Source organism: Schistocerca gregaria, chromosome X (assembly GCF_023897955.1).
Source record: "Schistocerca gregaria isolate iqSchGreg1 chromosome X, iqSchGreg1.2, whole genome shotgun sequence".
Lineage (NCBI taxonomy): Eukaryota > Metazoa > Arthropoda > Insecta > Orthoptera > Acrididae > Schistocerca > Schistocerca gregaria.
Genome location: NC_064931.1, coordinates 478830516 through 478847876, shown reverse-complemented (window position 1 = coordinate 478847876; position 17361 = coordinate 478830516). Strand labels below are relative to the sequence as shown.

The following is a 17361-nucleotide window of genomic DNA, read 5'->3' as shown; positions in this document are numbered from 1 at the left end:
CACCAGTACAGCCACTTCATCAGAGTTACACACATCAGTTTGAACAACAAATGGCCGCTCAAAGTCTGGAACTGGCAGGACTGGGTCATTACTCAGTACTAACTTCAAGGCATCAAAAGCAGCTTGTTGGCTGTCAGTCCCTCTAAACAGTTCACTCCTCTGGCGCAACTGGTTTAAGGGAACAGCAAGTTCAGCAAACTAGGGGACAATTTTTTTTTTTTAAATATTTGCACATACTAACAAAGTGGGATATGTCCTCCTTGGTCTTGGGTGGTTGGAAACTGTGAATGGCCTGGGTGGATGAATGATCAATATTAATACCAACAGTGGAGAGTAATGATCTATGAGCTAAATTTCATAGTGGCCAAATTGGCCTTAGAAGGCTTGATGGTAAGTCCCGCCTCCCGTAACCTCATCAGGACTTGCTGCATATATTCTTGATATTCAGAAAACAATGTACTATACATGAACATGTAATCAAGATAGTTATAAACAAACTTAAGCTCGACATCACCCAAAACAAAATCCAGTAGCCTGGACAAACTGTAGCTCTGGCTGATAAATCAAATGGCACTCTTTCAAATTCATATAAATTCCTTTTGGTCAAAAAATCTGTGACCACATTCCTATCTTTCACAACTGGAATTTGACAATATACCTGACTGAAATCAAGCACTGTAAAATTTCATGACCCTGAGAACCAGCTGCAAGTCAGGCAGATGGACAGACTTCAAAATGACATTATGGTTTAAAGCACAGCAATCAACAACCAGCCTATAGCCTGACCTGTTCCCCTTAGTAACCAAGATGATTTGAGAGGCATGTAGTGAAGTGGATACCCTAATCACTCCATTGCGCAACATATTCTCCAAATGTTGATGTAGGATCTTCATCTTAGGAGGATATAATATGTAGGACAACTACCATACAAGGATCTCTCTCTTATTGGTCACTCCCAATTTGTCACTCAAAATATCATAAAAGTCCTGCAAAATTCAAAGCATGGCTTGTGCCCCACTGGCCAACAAATTGGCAATGTCAAACCCTCTGGACCCAGTAACCACACTATACACACCAGGTAAGCTAGCATGCCACACAACCTAAATTTTTGCAGCAACCGGAACTTAAAATGAAATAGCTTCTCAACATAATTGAATACTCAACTTGTTTTCTGAACGAAATCGCAGCCCCGTGAGATTCAGAGGCCAAGAGGAATTGCCAAATTTACAATAAATACTAAACAAACCACTAAGGGTAATGGCTGACCATTGAGTGTCCTGCAACCCTGAGAAATGGAACACAAGTCAGAAAAGTAAGTCCTTAAGTACGAATTATAATTGAATAAGGAATCACTGCTGCCTTATATAGCAAGACACAGACTGGTTCATTGTTAAGAGAGGCATGTGCAAAGGGAAGATGATTATTTACTACTGCCCTCACCTTATTACAAGCTCTGGATAAGATGTGAGAAGAGTGGTGCACTATCCTATCATGGAATCATCTATTTACCAGTTTCTTCCACTCAGCATGGCATTGATGACCAAAAGGTCCTGGCAAGCCACAATTATAGCAATTCACCTTTACCAAACTAATGGTTCTTGCCAGAGCATCTTCACTGGTCACCCCTTCATGTAATTAGCTAGATGCCTCCATCTGAATGTGCCTAAGGTTGGCCTGCCTAACACCTACAATACTGGTAATTCGAGGATCCAAACCACTGCATGTAGCTGGCCGGCCTCTCAGCATACAAAAATCCATGAGCAGTTCTGTGGTTTCATACCTTACAAGATGTTTTGCAATGACTTCTGATTCCGAAAGCTGAATGATGAAAGGCTATGGTCACCACGCATATTTCAGATACATATTCAATCAGTCTACCCTCCCCACTGAACAAGGGGAAAATATTGATTAATCATATCACCCTTCACCCTAGCTGACAACTTTTCACTTAAAATCCTCTCATGCAGCTTGCAGAAGGATGTTCAGTCCAAACAACACTAATCATTTCAGTTATGGATATCCGACACACTAGATATAACAGCTGGAAAAATACATCACAGGAAACATTAAAAATATCCATCTGCCTTTCTAAGGTTACTGAGAACCACAAAGAACTTATCAAACTTTCCAGCTGTTGTAGACTGTTGATGGAAATGTTTTCAGTGCCCCAGAACAAGGTTAAAAGAGTATTCAGTAATTTAGAAAAGTGACACACTATACCCCACAAACGTTCTCGCATCCCATGTTAGGAGAGTAATGGCCTTGCCGCAGTGGATACACCAGTTCCTGTTAGATCACCAAAGTTAAGCACTGTCGGGCGTGCCTGGCACTTAGATGGGTAACCATTTGGGCTGCCATGCACTGTTGCCATTTTTCAGGTGCAATCAGCCTTGTGATGCCAATTGAGGAGCTACCCAACTGAATAGTAGCGGCTCCAGTCAAAGAAAACCATCATAATGACCAGGAGAGTGGTGTGCTGACCACACTCTCCTTCAACCCGCATCCTCAGCTGAGGATGACATGGTGGTTGGATGGTCCTAATGAGCCACTTGTGGCCTCAAGATGGAGTGCTAATAATAATATGTTAGGAGAGTCAATTGTATTTTCCAGTAATAGTGAACAGTCTTTCTCATTCTCCCCCAGGTTTCCACCCTACTCTAACATACTAAATCTCATATGAAATTGCATGACCTTATCCTCTAAATTATTAACATCTAATTTCTGCTGGGGATCACTGATAATAAGAGTCAAAGCTTTGATGTGGCAGAACCAATGTGTAATTTGAACTTGCACACTATATACCTGAGCACATGAGTGATTGCTTGCTTCTAAAAAGGAAATGTTCTGCTCATATTTTGAGAGAGAAAAGGCTTAGTCATGAAGAGCTATACTCACCTCACCAACTTGGGCCACAGCAACCTGCAACCCTTGCACTGCCACCCCACATAGTCACACACATAGCTCCACAATGCTCCCTTCTTCTGGTTGGCCATGTATACAAAGTTTGTATTGTAACTGCTCCTTTCTAAGACAACCAACCCCCCACCCCCTCTCCTCTCCTGCCCCAGCACTCCCCTGGCCTCCATGTTATCACCACACACACACATTCAAATGCACCAAGAAAGAACAATTAGCCAAAGAAAATTTTCCCCTAAAATACCTACCAAAAATTTTTACTTTTTACAAATGATGCTCAATTAATTAATTAACTAATTAGCCCTCCTCCCAAAGAAACCATGCTCTTCTACGAAATGATATGTGTCCAGCTGTTAATGGTTGCTTGGGGGTTTGATGGACTGGACAGCGGTAAATTGAACATTGTGTTTTGCAGTAACACAATTTAATAGATCTCCCAGTGCCACATTAAATAAACAAACAAAGTAATAATTTAATACAATAACAAGGGCAGCTCCCCAGCAGCACATTGGAAGACAGGCTTCAAACCATGGTGTCATGCACTAATCTGGACATGCCACAGCACACACTGGTCAGGTAATGAAGGACCAAACACTTCTCTACCACATACAAAAAGTACCTTAAGATAAATGCAACAAATGCCAATGCACGTCCCAACTCAGACAGTTTACAGACCAAAAATGTAAATGAGTTACCTGGAGATTGAATATTACCTCTCAAAAAAAGATTTGCTTACCAATAAGTAGAATACAATTAGCAGAACAAATTAGGAATGCCACACAAACTATTATTGGCCCAGAGGTTAAGTTACATATAAAAGCCCAGTTAACACAATAACAGCACAATTTTAATAATTCTCAGAAAATATTAGTAAACAGTGACAATAAGAATAAAACTTATTATTAAATGTGCACCATGAAAAGGCTAAACTGTACCACAGATTAAGAGACTGGATCTTTGAATCTTTCAAATTAATACTGGCTTAGCCAAACAAGACTTAGAGCACAGGCTTAACGTTGCTGACACAGAGGCACACAATTCAGAATTGTAATAGGTGTCAGTCTTACAACATGCCCACCACAGCTAGGCAGTGAAGTGTAATTATTTCTTGCATGAGCTGCTCCGCACTCGACTCCTTATCTATGCCTCAGTGTATGCCAAACTGCTGATGTGACGTACCACAGGCTACAGTGTTATCAGCCACCCTCCAAGACCAACTCAGGCTGTGTAGCAATTTGTCAAACTGAGAACCTCCTGTCTTGGCTCCTAAAGACAGGTTGACAGTATGGTCATTCCCATACTTGTCTGCTCACCCAACTGCACTCTGCCCTTTTGTTCCACACCCCCAGCATGCTTGTGGAATACGGGCAGCAAACCATGGCTCAGTCGGATGAAGTGGACTCAGATGATGACAGACGGACATCTTCCAGCAAACATGTCCTACCTCAGACTCAGTTGCCCCTCAGTCTCCCATCGTGCTAAGAGAGCTTGGCCTGCATCATGTATGCCCACTAGCAGAGAATGTTAATTAGTAAATAATGAACAAGTGAGGTACTTTCACTTTCTTTGCAAATTCACAGGTGTGAGACTATATTTTCCTGCAAAAGTTGACGGGAATAAAATGATATATCTTCTACAATTTCAGGTATCCCAGAATACTGCTGCACTCAATGGAATTCTGCAGTCGGACTTCAGACGAACATCACCATTTTTGACACATCCTGTCTTTAATGAACATCATTCTGAAACCAGAATTGTCCGTTATATGAAATATTTGGAAAATAAAGATTTGTCACTTGTTCATTCCATGATACCACTAGTAAGTAAAACTGCTTTGTAGCAGTATGTTTAAATGCTACTACTAATACCAAGGAAAACTGGTGAGAAAATGTGAGAGATTAGTACTTGAAATGTATTTTGTGGTATGTAAGAAATTAAGCATAAAACTGTTTTTCAGTTTAAGTCTTCCTAATAGTCAGATGTATAAAGTATGGGGTTAACTACAAGGGTGGTATGGAAAGTTCTCAGAACAGAATAGAAAAAGTACTTAAATCACTGAAACTTTTTTATTTTTCAATGTAGTCTCCTTGTAGATTAATGCACTTGGTCCAATGATGTTCTGGTTCTTTGATCCCATCTCAAAAATGAGTTTCCTCCAGGTCTGCAAAATAGTTGTCAACTCCAGCTATCAATTCTTCATTTGAAGTGAATCTTTGTCCTCCAAGAAAAATTTTCAGATTTGGGAAGAGATGGAAGTCTAACAGTGCCATATCAGGTGAATAAGGTGTGTGGGGCAACAATTCATGTAAATTTGCCATGGCGACAGCACATGCGTGCGTGTGTGCATTGTCTTGATGGCAGATGACTTTCTTCCTTGCTAAACCTGGCCTTTTTTCAGGTGTCTTTTGTTGCAGTTTGTCCAAGAGGTTAGCATAGTATTCTCCAGTAATTTTCTGGCCATTGAGGAGATAATCTACAAACAGAATCCCCTTCACATTCCAGAGCACTGATGCCATGACCTTTCCTGCCTTTGGTGGCAGAAAATCAGCATGTTTTCACTGATGTGACTGTTGTTTTGTCTCTGGGGTACAGTATTACATCCAAGTTTTATCTGTGGCCACAAACTGGTGCAAAAAATCTTGTTCATTTCTCCAAACATTGTTCCGATATGTCCATTCTCATGCATTTTTGATCCAGCGTCAAGAGTAGTGGCACCCATCTTCCAGATAATTTCTTCATTTCTAATTCTTCAGTTAAAATGTGATATACCCTCTCACATGACATCTGATGAGCATGAGCAGTTTCACACATTCTCAATCGGTGATCCTCCATGACCATTTTTGTGTACTTTTGCAATGATTTCTGAAGTAGTGACACATCTTGGCCGACCACTGCGTGGATCATCTAAGCTCTCCCAATCAAATTTTAATTCATTTATCTACTTGGAAATAGAATATAAAGGAGCAGAGTCCTACAGTGTATTCTGGAAATCAGCATGAATGTCCTTTGCTTTCATACCTTTCTTTATGAAGTACTTAATCACTGCTCAGATCTCGATTTTTTTCCATCTTCGCAAATCGCTACACAGGAACAGCAACAGAGCCACATCAGTGCCATGGCTCTCTTCCAAGAGCACTGACATGGCATGAGTTTCCAGACAACAGTCCAATGAATATCATGTGAACAACTCGTTCCACTAACACTGATCTGTCATGGTGATTCCGAGAACTTTTCAAACTACCCTCGTATGTGGCATGCTATTATGCAAAATACTTTTGGTAGGAAATCAGCACTGATAATACTGTTATATTTATTCAAGAAAATGCCTATAAGGTATCACACACTTAATAGTATGACTACCTATGCTGAATTTTTATCAGTTGTTATTTACACCCCAATTATTACTTTTCAAAGTGAACAATTTTGAATGTTGGTTAAGTATAAAGGAATCAGAACTTGAAGGAAGGTGAGTGTTTACTTTTCATTTGGTTCAGCTTAAGTAAATGAGGACAAAATTGACCTTGGCATTCAAGGGAACCATTCTAGTATCCAAGTTAAGTGATGTACATAACACATTGTGTGTGTGTGTGTGTGTGTGTGTGTGTGTGTGTGTGTGTACTCAAGACTAGCCAGGATCTGATTTGAAGTCTTAATCTTACACTTTAAATTGTCATGATGATATTAATGAAGATCTGTAATTAAAATTGAAACATATACACCAGGAACCTACATACTGTTACAGTGTGTTCCCACTTCTTGCTCAGTTAAGACTTAGTATGTAATAACTCTTTTTTTTTAGGGATCATGTACTATGAAGCTAAATAGCACAACTGAGATGCTGCCTTGCAGTTTTCGTAACTTCACAGACATTCATCCTTTTGCACCACTTGATCAGTCCATTGGTTACCAACAGTTGTTTGAAGAACTGCAGAAGGACTTGTGTGAAATAACTGGATATGATCGGATTTCATTTCAGCCCAACAGGTTTATTATTTACTAAAATTTATTATACAGTTAAAGCAAATTGCGCGATTATTAAATGTAGAATTTAATTAACTTTTTTAATTGGCCATATCTTTAATTCGACAGAATTCAGATTATTTCTTGATATTATTTTTTTCATAAGTATTTCTCTTGTTTCTCATATAAACAAGTATTATCAATATCTTTATGTGTAAACAATTTCAGTGGAGCTCAAGGAGAATATGCTGGTCTTCGAGCAATTAAAGGCTACCATGAAGCTCGAAATGAAGGACATCGAAATATTTGTCTGATACCTGTTTCTGCACATGGAACAAATCCAGCATCAGCACAGATGGCTGGCATGAAAGTTGAACCAATAAATGTACGCCGTGATGGCAGTGTTGATATTGATCATCTGAAAGCAAAGGTCAGCCACAACAGTGTAGCCATAATATGGTACTTTAGTTTAAAGTAATTATTGTTAAACATTCAATTATTCCAGTAAGGTTGGTATCCCACTGATGCCCAGGACAATTTCACACTTGCCTTTGCTGGTCATCGGGGCTCAGTTTGAAGCAGCACTCATCAGTGAAGACATTCTACTCCAGTCAATGAGATTACAGGCTGAAGACATGTCTGGAAATGGCCTGGACAGTGATGGGTTACCAACCTGACTGTCACCCACTATACAGCCCAACAACCAGCAGTGATGGCCTGGGACACCATTTCTTTTCATAATAGAACCCTTGGGTTGTCATCCAAAGCACCCTTGCAGCACAGTGGTATACCAATGATGTTCTATGCCCAATTTTGTTGCCCTTCATGGCAAACCATCTCGGGCTTACATTTCAGCAAGATAATGCATGGCCAGCAAGTTCTCTCCTCCAATCATCACAGGATTCTTGTGATCTAATGTGCCAATTGGGCAGAATTTGTCACAATATCCCTCAGGAAGACTTCGAACAACTCTGTCAGTCAATACGAAGCCAAATAATTGTATGCATAACAGCCAGAGGTGGACCAACATGTTATTGACTTTCTCAGTTGTAAATCTCCTTCTTTTGAATAACTCATCCAGTTTTTCTAAAATTGTGATCATTTGTTTCTCTGTACATGTACATCGTATCTTCAGATTTCCATCCCATTCAGACGATTCCTTTATGATGTATCATTTAGTTTGTCTTGGAGTGTAATTTCATGTGTTTATATTCGGCATGGCTCAAAAAACTTATATTTATGACCATAATTTTGAAAAATAGTTTTAGTAACTATAATTTTCCGTTAAGTTTCCTGAATACTTGATAGGTCTTTCAGAATAGTGAATAACTGTTTATTTTCCTGATATAAATAGAAATGCCTATTTCAAAATATGTTGCAGTTGTCTAAGTATTGTTCCATTTCTTAATTTGTAGGAAAGAATACAGGTATTAGAAGATACAATTTTTTTATGAGCATTATTCATTAATGGCTTTCATAACAGTTAACAGTTATCAACAATAATTTGTTCACCCCTTCTTGTTAGTACTTAAAATAGTTAATTTTATATGCTGGTTGTGTGCTTTTGTCTGTGTGTAATAATGTTACATATTTGCATTTAACTCTCTGTAAGCACGCTTGGTACACTTTACACCTTGTTGTATATGTAGGTGTCCTGGTACCTACTCAACAATTTACAGACGCTTTGTGCTTAGGACATTGTGGAACAACAGTGGGGTAAAAAAATATTTAGCAGAATAATTACAATTTATTTAATTTACTGTAATGTTTTAATTTTCTCATATTGGGTGGAGTTTTAATCTACATTTAGTGTCTTGCACAATTTTAGGTGGAGAAATATCAACACAATCTATCATGTTTAATGATCACATATCCATCAACAAATGGTGTGTTTGAAGAAACAATTGCTGATGTTTGCAGTTTAATACATGAACATGGTGGCCAGGTAAAAAAGAAATGTTCATGCTGTGTATTGATTTTCAGTGCATTATGTAATGATATTGAAGATTTCTTTTTTTCTTGTCCCTCATTCAGGTATATTTAGATGGAGCAAATATGAATGCCCAGGTTGGTTTGTGCAGGCCTGGTGACTATGGTTCTGATGTTTCACACCTGAACCTGCACAAAACATTTTGCATACCTCATGGAGGAGGCGGTCCAGGAATGGGTCCAATAGGCGTGTAAGGAATATATAATACATGTTTCAACACTTAAATGTATAGGATTTCACATGTCATTGAATTTAATCATCCAACTTTTCTATTTGTGACTTGTTTCTCAGGAAGAACAACTATGACTCTAGAAAATGAAAAATATATGATTATAAATATTAACAAAATAGTTTTCATTGTGAGACTTCTTCAAAACATGGTATGTTTCTCATAAAATGTCACCAAAAACTACAGAAATGAGTGAATTTGAAATTGCTGATCTAAAATTCGCATGCTAATGGAACAGAGGAATGCACAGAACCAGAGCATGCTTTCACAACACACTTGCTTATTGAGTTGTTTAGTTCCCAGATTCATAACAGTTAGTGAACATAGAGGACATTATTGGGATGAAATTAAGTCGTGCATAATCAATTTGCTAGAAAAAGTCTGTGATAGCATACTAGTAGACTTAGTAGTTGACAGTCATTTCATATTTCTGTTGACTTTCACTTCATGCTTACATTTTGGTAAGGATTAGTATGGTAGTAAAAGCTAATTGTCAATCTTTGACCACTTTGAAACCGTATCAAGATCTGACTGAACAGCTTTTTTCAGACAGTACTTCATTATAGATACCTGAATCACCTGAAAAATTCTGAGGTTACTGTTAAGATCGTATGCCATGTCATAAATATATGACTTAAACAGCAAGGGTCCCATCACAATTCCTTGGGACATAAAATTAGCCTATTTCTACATCCAAAATAACATGCAGCATCATCCCTACTATGAAATTCTTAATCCAGTCATAAATTCGGTTTGATACTTCATATGACCATATGTTTGTTAATAAACATCGGTACCAAACTGAGTCAAGTACTCTTCAGAAGTAAAGGACTAATACATTTAGCTGATTGTCTTCATCCAGGACTTTAAAGACACTGTGCAAGAAAAGTGTGAGTTAGATTTCACATAATTGATGCTTGTCTAATCCATGTTGGTTGGCATGGATTGGGTCACGATGTTCGAGGTACCTCAAAACATTTGGGCTCAAAATATATTATGGTATTCTACAATGTACAGATGTCAGTGAAAAAGGATGGCAGTTTTTTGGATTATTTCTGTTGCCCTTCTTGCAGAAGGCATGATTTATGCTTGCTTTCAACTACAGAGCAAAGTTTTTTGTTGGAGGGGTCTATACCATGTTATGCATAACACTGGGACTAATTCAGTGTCATGTTCTGTATAGAATCTGATAAGGATTCCATCAAGCTCTGGAAATTTGTTCCATTTTAGCAAATTCAGCTGTTATTGACAGCACTGATACTGACATCTTTATCACTAACCTTTATGGTGGTGTGAGAATTGACGGGGTTGGCAGAAGAAAGTGTTAACCCTTAATTTAGTAAGGATTAGTATGATCACACTCTCTGTTGTGTCTCTGAATGAACCACTTGCTGCTACCAAGTTTTTTCAAGTGTACTTCTAGGAAATAGCTGTGTGCTATATAATTTGTTTTGTCTTATTTTATTTATGTTCTTGTTGATGAATGAACCCAAACACATAATACATGGCAACTCAAAATATACCCTTCTAGGTTAGCACTTTCTTCCACCAACCCCTTCAGTTAAACTGGTGTAATACTCAAGGATTTTCCTTTGTAAAAGTACACTGACCCATCTCCATAGCCAGGTTGCTAACACATGCTAGTGCAGCAGTGCTAGACTTAGAGTTACACCATTTCAAACCCTGGTGGAAAATTTTCATTGCCGGTATTTGGTCGGCAGTTGGTGGTGTAAAGTTTTGATAACTAGTCTTTGCGCCAATTTCATAGATTAAATTCCAAACCTAACCTAACATCACCTCACCTCACCACAGTGTCTCTTGAAGTGAGAGTATGTGATGCTGTTGATGGTGATCTGCTGATAAGAATGTTAAATTTGGTGGTTCCCCTTGATGCTGTTCAAGAGGAGTGGGCATGTCCTGGCGCTGGGATTTACCCTCTCCCTACTCTTCGTCCACAACAACATGAGCACAACATTATACTACACAGGCACTCATCACAGTCATCCAATGACACAGATAAGCACTTTTTATGTCATAAAAGGCTGGAGAAGGCAATGGAAAACCACCTCCTCTATAATCTTGCCTAGAATGATTACGTAGAATTCATGCATCTGATTCCCTACATCCAATTCCTGAGTATGGGACAACTTTTGACTAAAAGAAAATTTGAAAGTGGAATTTAAAATTTCTGCTTTTGCTGTGTTACCCTCAATTACAGTTCCTGCATCATGTTGGTGCCACTAGAACTTACCAGAATTTCGTTTGGTTTTGTGAAATGTCTTTCAATAAGATTCTGCTATAATAGTCAATGGAGACATCTCACATGGCTCTTTTGACAGTCAGATGTGTGATGTGTCAGAGAAACTGTTATACTAAACATTTAACCAGTGTAAAACTGTATTATTCGCTTCTATACTATCTTTTATCCTCCAAATTGACTCAAAAGTAATCAAAGTGGGTGGTTTGTTGTAAATCAGCATGGTAACTGCTGTGTACTGCTACTAGTGTGTGTGTGTGTGTGTGTGTGTGTGTGTGTGTGTGTGTGTGTGTGTGTGTGAGAGAGAGAGAGAGAGAGAGAGAGAGAGAGAGAGAGAGAGAGAGAGAGAGAGAATGGACTGAGTGAAGTCTTACCAGGCATGAGTACTTAAATCAACCATCAACTTTATCAGCATGGGCCAGCCACTAGAGGCTGCCTGTAGGAAGCATTCACATGGCATCGTGTCAGCTGCACTTTCTACTGGCAACTCAGGCCTATATATGTGCAGAGCAGTGCTGACTCACTCTCACTATGTGCTTTTAGTTTGTACCACTCTTATCAATTGTTGTGTATGAGTCTTGTGTCTTCTTACTTCTAGAGCTATGAGAAGCTTATTTTCATTATTGTTCAGAGGTTTATGAATAAATCCATATTTGTGTTACTTAAATTGGTTTTGTGTATTAATTGGTTACTATATGATTAGCAACAAGTTTGGAACAGTTTCCACATGTGCAGTCTTTAAATGTGGTTTCACCAGGTTCAGACATTATGGACTCCATGCTACCAGCTCTGAATGAACAGCTTACTTCAGCAGTGACCACTTTGTTGGCCTCCATTAACAGACAGTGTACTGTGCCACTGATCTATTCATGGATAATGATTCAGTTGAGGATCTGGAAGCTTTCAAAAAAAGACTAAGATAACATATTTTGGCTTTTGGTGTGGCAGACTCGAATGAAAAGCTTTATTCCTCTCATGGATCCCACCTAAGGTGTATCAATTACTGTGTCAGTTTGCCCCTTTACAAGAACTGGCAGCTCTCACTTTCGACCAAACGTGCAGTTTATTGTCCTACTACCATCACAAATGAATGCATGTCATAGTGGCACGAGTTCAGTTCTACCAATGCTGCAAGAAACCATAGCAGTCAAACAGGGCCTGGGCAGCTGAACTTCATGGTCTTAGCTGTAAGTACTAATTCATTACTGATGCCCATAATGACTCTTATGCAGACTGTATGTTGTGCGACCCAATTATCTGCATAACTCCAGACAAGGAAGTGCTTTATAAGGCTTTACTCTGTAAAAACCACCCACAGGCAGTATCTCAGGCAGCAGGTGACCAGACTGAAGCATGGGATTATGTGACAGTAGTGTCAGAAGATGTGCCTACTAGGGCAACAAATAGCTTGCATGAGGAAGTGGTAATAAACATGGAGGCCCAGCACCGAGCAGACCAAGGCCAGCCCAAGCAGGTGCAACCATCTCAGCACCAGCAGCAACATTCTCTGTTTCCACCTTGTCTTTTGTGTTTTGTCCAGCATGAACATTTAGTGTGCCCTAAGTGCTGGGCCACTTTTAATGCTTACCAGAAGAAAGGCCACATTGCCTCCATGTACCATTTGCCAAAGGTTGTTCAGGATATGGACATGGATATAAACTACGTGACTCCAATGTCTGAGACTTCTCCAAAGTTGTTTATCGAGTTAAGTGTTTTTTTGTCAAGTGTTTTGGCTACAGATCAACACAGGTGCTGCAGTGGTGTTATTGAATTCTCAAACCTATTTGAGTTTAGACTTGCCACCATTGACATCAGTCATGTAGAAGCTGGTCAGTTATAACAAAAAGAACATAATGCAGCTGGGACAATTTATGGCATCTGCCTCTTAAGTCTGTGGTTTGTTCAATTATATTTTTGGTGGTTGCTGATGGTGGTGGTGTTCATAACTTGTTCGGAATGGATGCATTTCAGGCATTTGCATTTTCAGTCGTCAACAAAGTTCACCTTGTGTTTGATCACGTACCATATTCTCAATTGGAAACACTGGGTGAGGAGTTTTTGCACTAGTTTTTGGAAGGTATAGGGTGTGCTATGAATTTTCCTGTTCATATTTCTTTGAAATCCTTGGCTCGGCTTCATTTTTGTTATGCACATCCTGTGCCTGTCTCTGTGAAAGATCAAGTGAGAGCAGAATTTCACAGACTTCAATCTCTAGGGGTGGTATAACCTATTTTGGCTAGTGAATGGTTCTCTCTGCTGGTTGTAGTTCAGAAGCTGTTGGGGAAACTTCGCCTCTGTGGTGACTTCAGTATTACTGTCAACACGTAATCGATCATGGATACTTATCCTCTCACATGCTAGGATGACCTGTTGGCAAAACCATCAGGTGGCCAGTACTTTTCTAAAATTGATAAGTCTGCATGTTCATGTGGACAAAGAGTCTCATTGAGTTCTGGCTTTGAATACTTCTTTTGGTCTCTATCAATATTTGTGCCTTCCTTTTGGTGTGTCTAGCACCCTTGCTATTTTCCAATTATTTTAGAGCAATTAACTATGGCTGTCCTGGGTTGCAATAATTATCTGGATAATATTGCTGTCACAGGCTCCTCCGTGCCCGATCACGTGAAAAATTTGCACATTTAGTCTGCAAGCTTACAGTATAACCTCACAAAATCTCTGTTTTTTTTCAACCTTCTATTGTTTATTTGAGTTTAAAGGTCTTGCGGGGTAGGGTTTAACCTCTGCCAGACCACATACTCACTGTTACATCTATGCCTGGTCCCTCATCCATGAAGGAGCTTCAGGTCTTCCTAGGGAAGATTGCCTACCTACCATAATTCCTGCCAGAGGTGGCCACATTGTTTCACCCGTTATATGCCTTGTTATCCAAGAGTGTGCCTTTTTGATGGAGCCCACATTGCAAATGTACTTTTAAAATGTTAAAACCCAAACTACTCTTGAACCCTTGTTTAGCTACATTCTCTCCAGACTAGCACATAGTTTTGGTGACTGATGCCTCATAGTATGGCCTCAGCATAGTCCTAGCACACCAATATGCTTTCACCTCTAAATGTCTCTTTCTGGCCCACCAGCATTACTCTTAGGTGGAAAATGAGGCTCTTGCTGTAGTCTATGTTCCTGTGGATCCTGATTCCAACTTTGATCATGAAGAATTGCTTTGCTTCCTTTTTGATGCTTAAATGCAGGCTGTGATTGAGGGTTTCCCAATTACAAGCTCACACATAGCAGCTGCCATTGCTGTGGAATCATTCCTTCTCCAGACAGTTCGGTTTGCTCAACAGGGCTGGGCAGATAAACAGCCGGGGTGGGCTTTGGACCTCCTGTGCAACTATTTTTCCTTGTAGTGTCGCTTCTCTGTTTTTGGTGGTGTTCTGCTGTTATCCACAAAAGATCTCCTCGCCGGAGTAGTTATTCACACTGTGTTATGGTACCAAGTTCCACACCTTCTCCACCAGGGCCATTGAGGAGTTTCACACACAAAACTGTTAGCTAAGAGACATATTTTTTGACCAGGGATTGAGGGCAAAACTGTCCATTTTGTTGTGGCTCGTGAGCAGTGTGCCCAACAACACAGCTCCCAAAATATCTCGGTTTCCATAGCCCACTCCATGCCACCCTTAGGAATACATTCATGCAGACTTTGCAGGTCTCTTCTCGAATTCCTACTGTGGATGCATTTCCCTGGTACCCCTTACATTCTCTGGTGTGCATCAGTGTCAGCTGACATCACAGATCATACTCTTCTGAGAGTTTTCTGTATTGAGGAATTGCCTTGTACCTTGTTATTGTTGTGGTCTTCAGACCTGAGACTGGTTTGATGCAGCTCTCCAAGGCTACTCTATGCTGCGCAAGCTTCATCATCTCCCAGTACTTACTGCAACCTACATGCTTCTGAATCTGCTTAGTGTATTCATCTCTTGGTCTCACTCTACGATTTTTACCCTCCACACTGTCCTCAAATGCTAAATTTGTGATCCCTTGATGCCTCAGAACATGTCCTACCAACTGGTCCCTTCTTCTTGCCAAGTTGTGCCACAAACTCCTCTTCTCCCTAATTCTATTCAATACCTCCTCATTAGTTACATGATCTACCCATCTTATCTTCAGCATTCTTTTGTAGCACCACATTTCAAAAGCTTCTATTCTCTTCTTGTCCAAACTATTTATCATCCGTGTCTCACTCCCATACATGGCTACACTCCTTACAAATACTTTCAGAAACGTCTTCCTGACACTTAAATCTATACTCAATGTTAACAAGTTTCTCTTCTTCAGAAACGCTTTCCTTGCCATTGCCAGTCTACATTTTATATCCTCTCTACTTCGACCATCATCAGTTATTTTGCTCCCCAAATAGCAAAACTCCTTTACTACTTTAAGTGTCTCATTTCCTAATTTAATTCCCTCAGCATCATCCGACTTAATTTGACTACATTCCAATATCCTCGTTTTGCTTTTGTTGATGTTCATCTTATATCCTCCTTTCAAGACGCTATCCATTCTGTTCAACTGCTCTTCCAAGTCCTTTGCTGTCTCTGACAGAATTACAATGTCATCAGCAAACCTCAAAGTTTTTATTTATTCGCCATGGATTTTAATACCTATTCTGAATTTTTATTTTGTTTCCTTTACTGCTTGCTCAATATACAGATTGTATAACATCAGGGAGAGGCTACAACCCTGTCTCACTCCCTTCCCAACCACTGCTTCCCTTTCATGTCCCTCGACTCTTATAACTGCCATCTGGTTTATGTACAAATTGTAAATAGCCTTTGGCTCCCTGTATTTTACCCCTACCACCTTTAGAATTGGAAAGAGAGTATTCCAGTCAACATTGTCAAAAGCTTTCTCTAGGTCTACAAATGCTAGAAATGTAGGTTTGCCTTTCCTTAATCTTTCTTCTAAGATAAGGCGTAAGGTCAGTATTACCTCATGTGTTCCAACATTTCTACGGAATCCAAACTGAACTTCCCCAAGTTCGGCTTCTACCAGTTTTTCCATTTGTCTGTACAGAATTCATGTTAGTGTTTTGCAGTTGTAACTTATTAAACTGATAGTTCGGTAATTTTCACATCTGTCAACACCTGCTTTCTTTGGGATTCGAATTATTATATTCTTCTTAAAGTCTGAGGGTATTTCGCCCGTCTCATACATCTTGCTCACCAGATGATAGAGTTTTGTCATGACTGGCTCTCCCAAGGCCGTCAATAGTTCTAATGGAATGTTGTCTACTCTGGGGGGCTTTGTTTCGACTCAGGTCTTTCAGTGCTCTGTCAAACTCTTCATGCAGTATCGTATCTCCCATTTCATCTTCATCTTCATCTTCATCTTCATCTACATCCTCTTCCATTTCCATAATATTGTTGTCAAGAACATCGCCCTTGTATAGACCCTCTATATACTCCTTCCACCTTTCTGCTTTCCCTTCTTTGCTTAGAACTGGGTTTCCATCTGAGTTCTTGATATTCATACAAGTGGTTCTCTTTTCTCCAAAGGTCTCTTTAATTTTCTTGTAGGCAGTATCTATCTTACCCCTAGTGAGATAAGCCTCTACATCCTTACATTTGGCCTCTAGCCATTCCTGCTTAGCCATTTTGCACCTCCTGTCGATCTCATTTTTGAGATGTCTGTATTCCTTTTTGCCTGCTTCAAATACTGCATTTTTATATTTTCTTCTTTCATCAATTAAATTCAATATTTCTTCTGCTACCCAAGGATTTCTACTAGCCCTCGTCTTTTTACCTACTTGATCCTCTGCTGCCTTCACTACTTCATCCCTCAGAGCTACCCATTCTTTTTCTACTGTATTTCTTTTCCGCATTCCTGTCAATGGTTCCCTGATTCTCTCCCTGAAAGTCTCTAGAACCTCTGCTTCTCTAAGTTTATCCAGGTCCTATCTCCTTGAATTCCAATCTTTTTGCAGTTTCTTCAGTTTTAATCTGCAGTTCATAACCAATAGATTGTGGTCAGAGTCCACATCTGCCCATG

General features: G+C 39.5%; 1 protein-coding gene across 1 annotated transcript in view; it reads left to right on the top strand.

The window, feature by feature from the left end:
• LOC126298909 (glycine dehydrogenase (decarboxylating), mitochondrial) overlaps positions 1-17361 on the top strand; it is a 304299-nt gene that overhangs the window by 218575 nt on the left and 68363 nt on the right. Inside the window, exons 10-14 of the mRNA XM_049990452.1 lie at positions 4562-4735; positions 6716-6900; positions 7105-7306; positions 8705-8821; positions 8911-9056. Coding sequence (XP_049846409.1) covers positions 4562-4735; positions 6716-6900; positions 7105-7306; positions 8705-8821; positions 8911-9056 — 824 coding nt within the window. The remainder of the gene's footprint in view (positions 1-4561; positions 4736-6715; positions 6901-7104; positions 7307-8704; positions 8822-8910; positions 9057-17361) is intronic.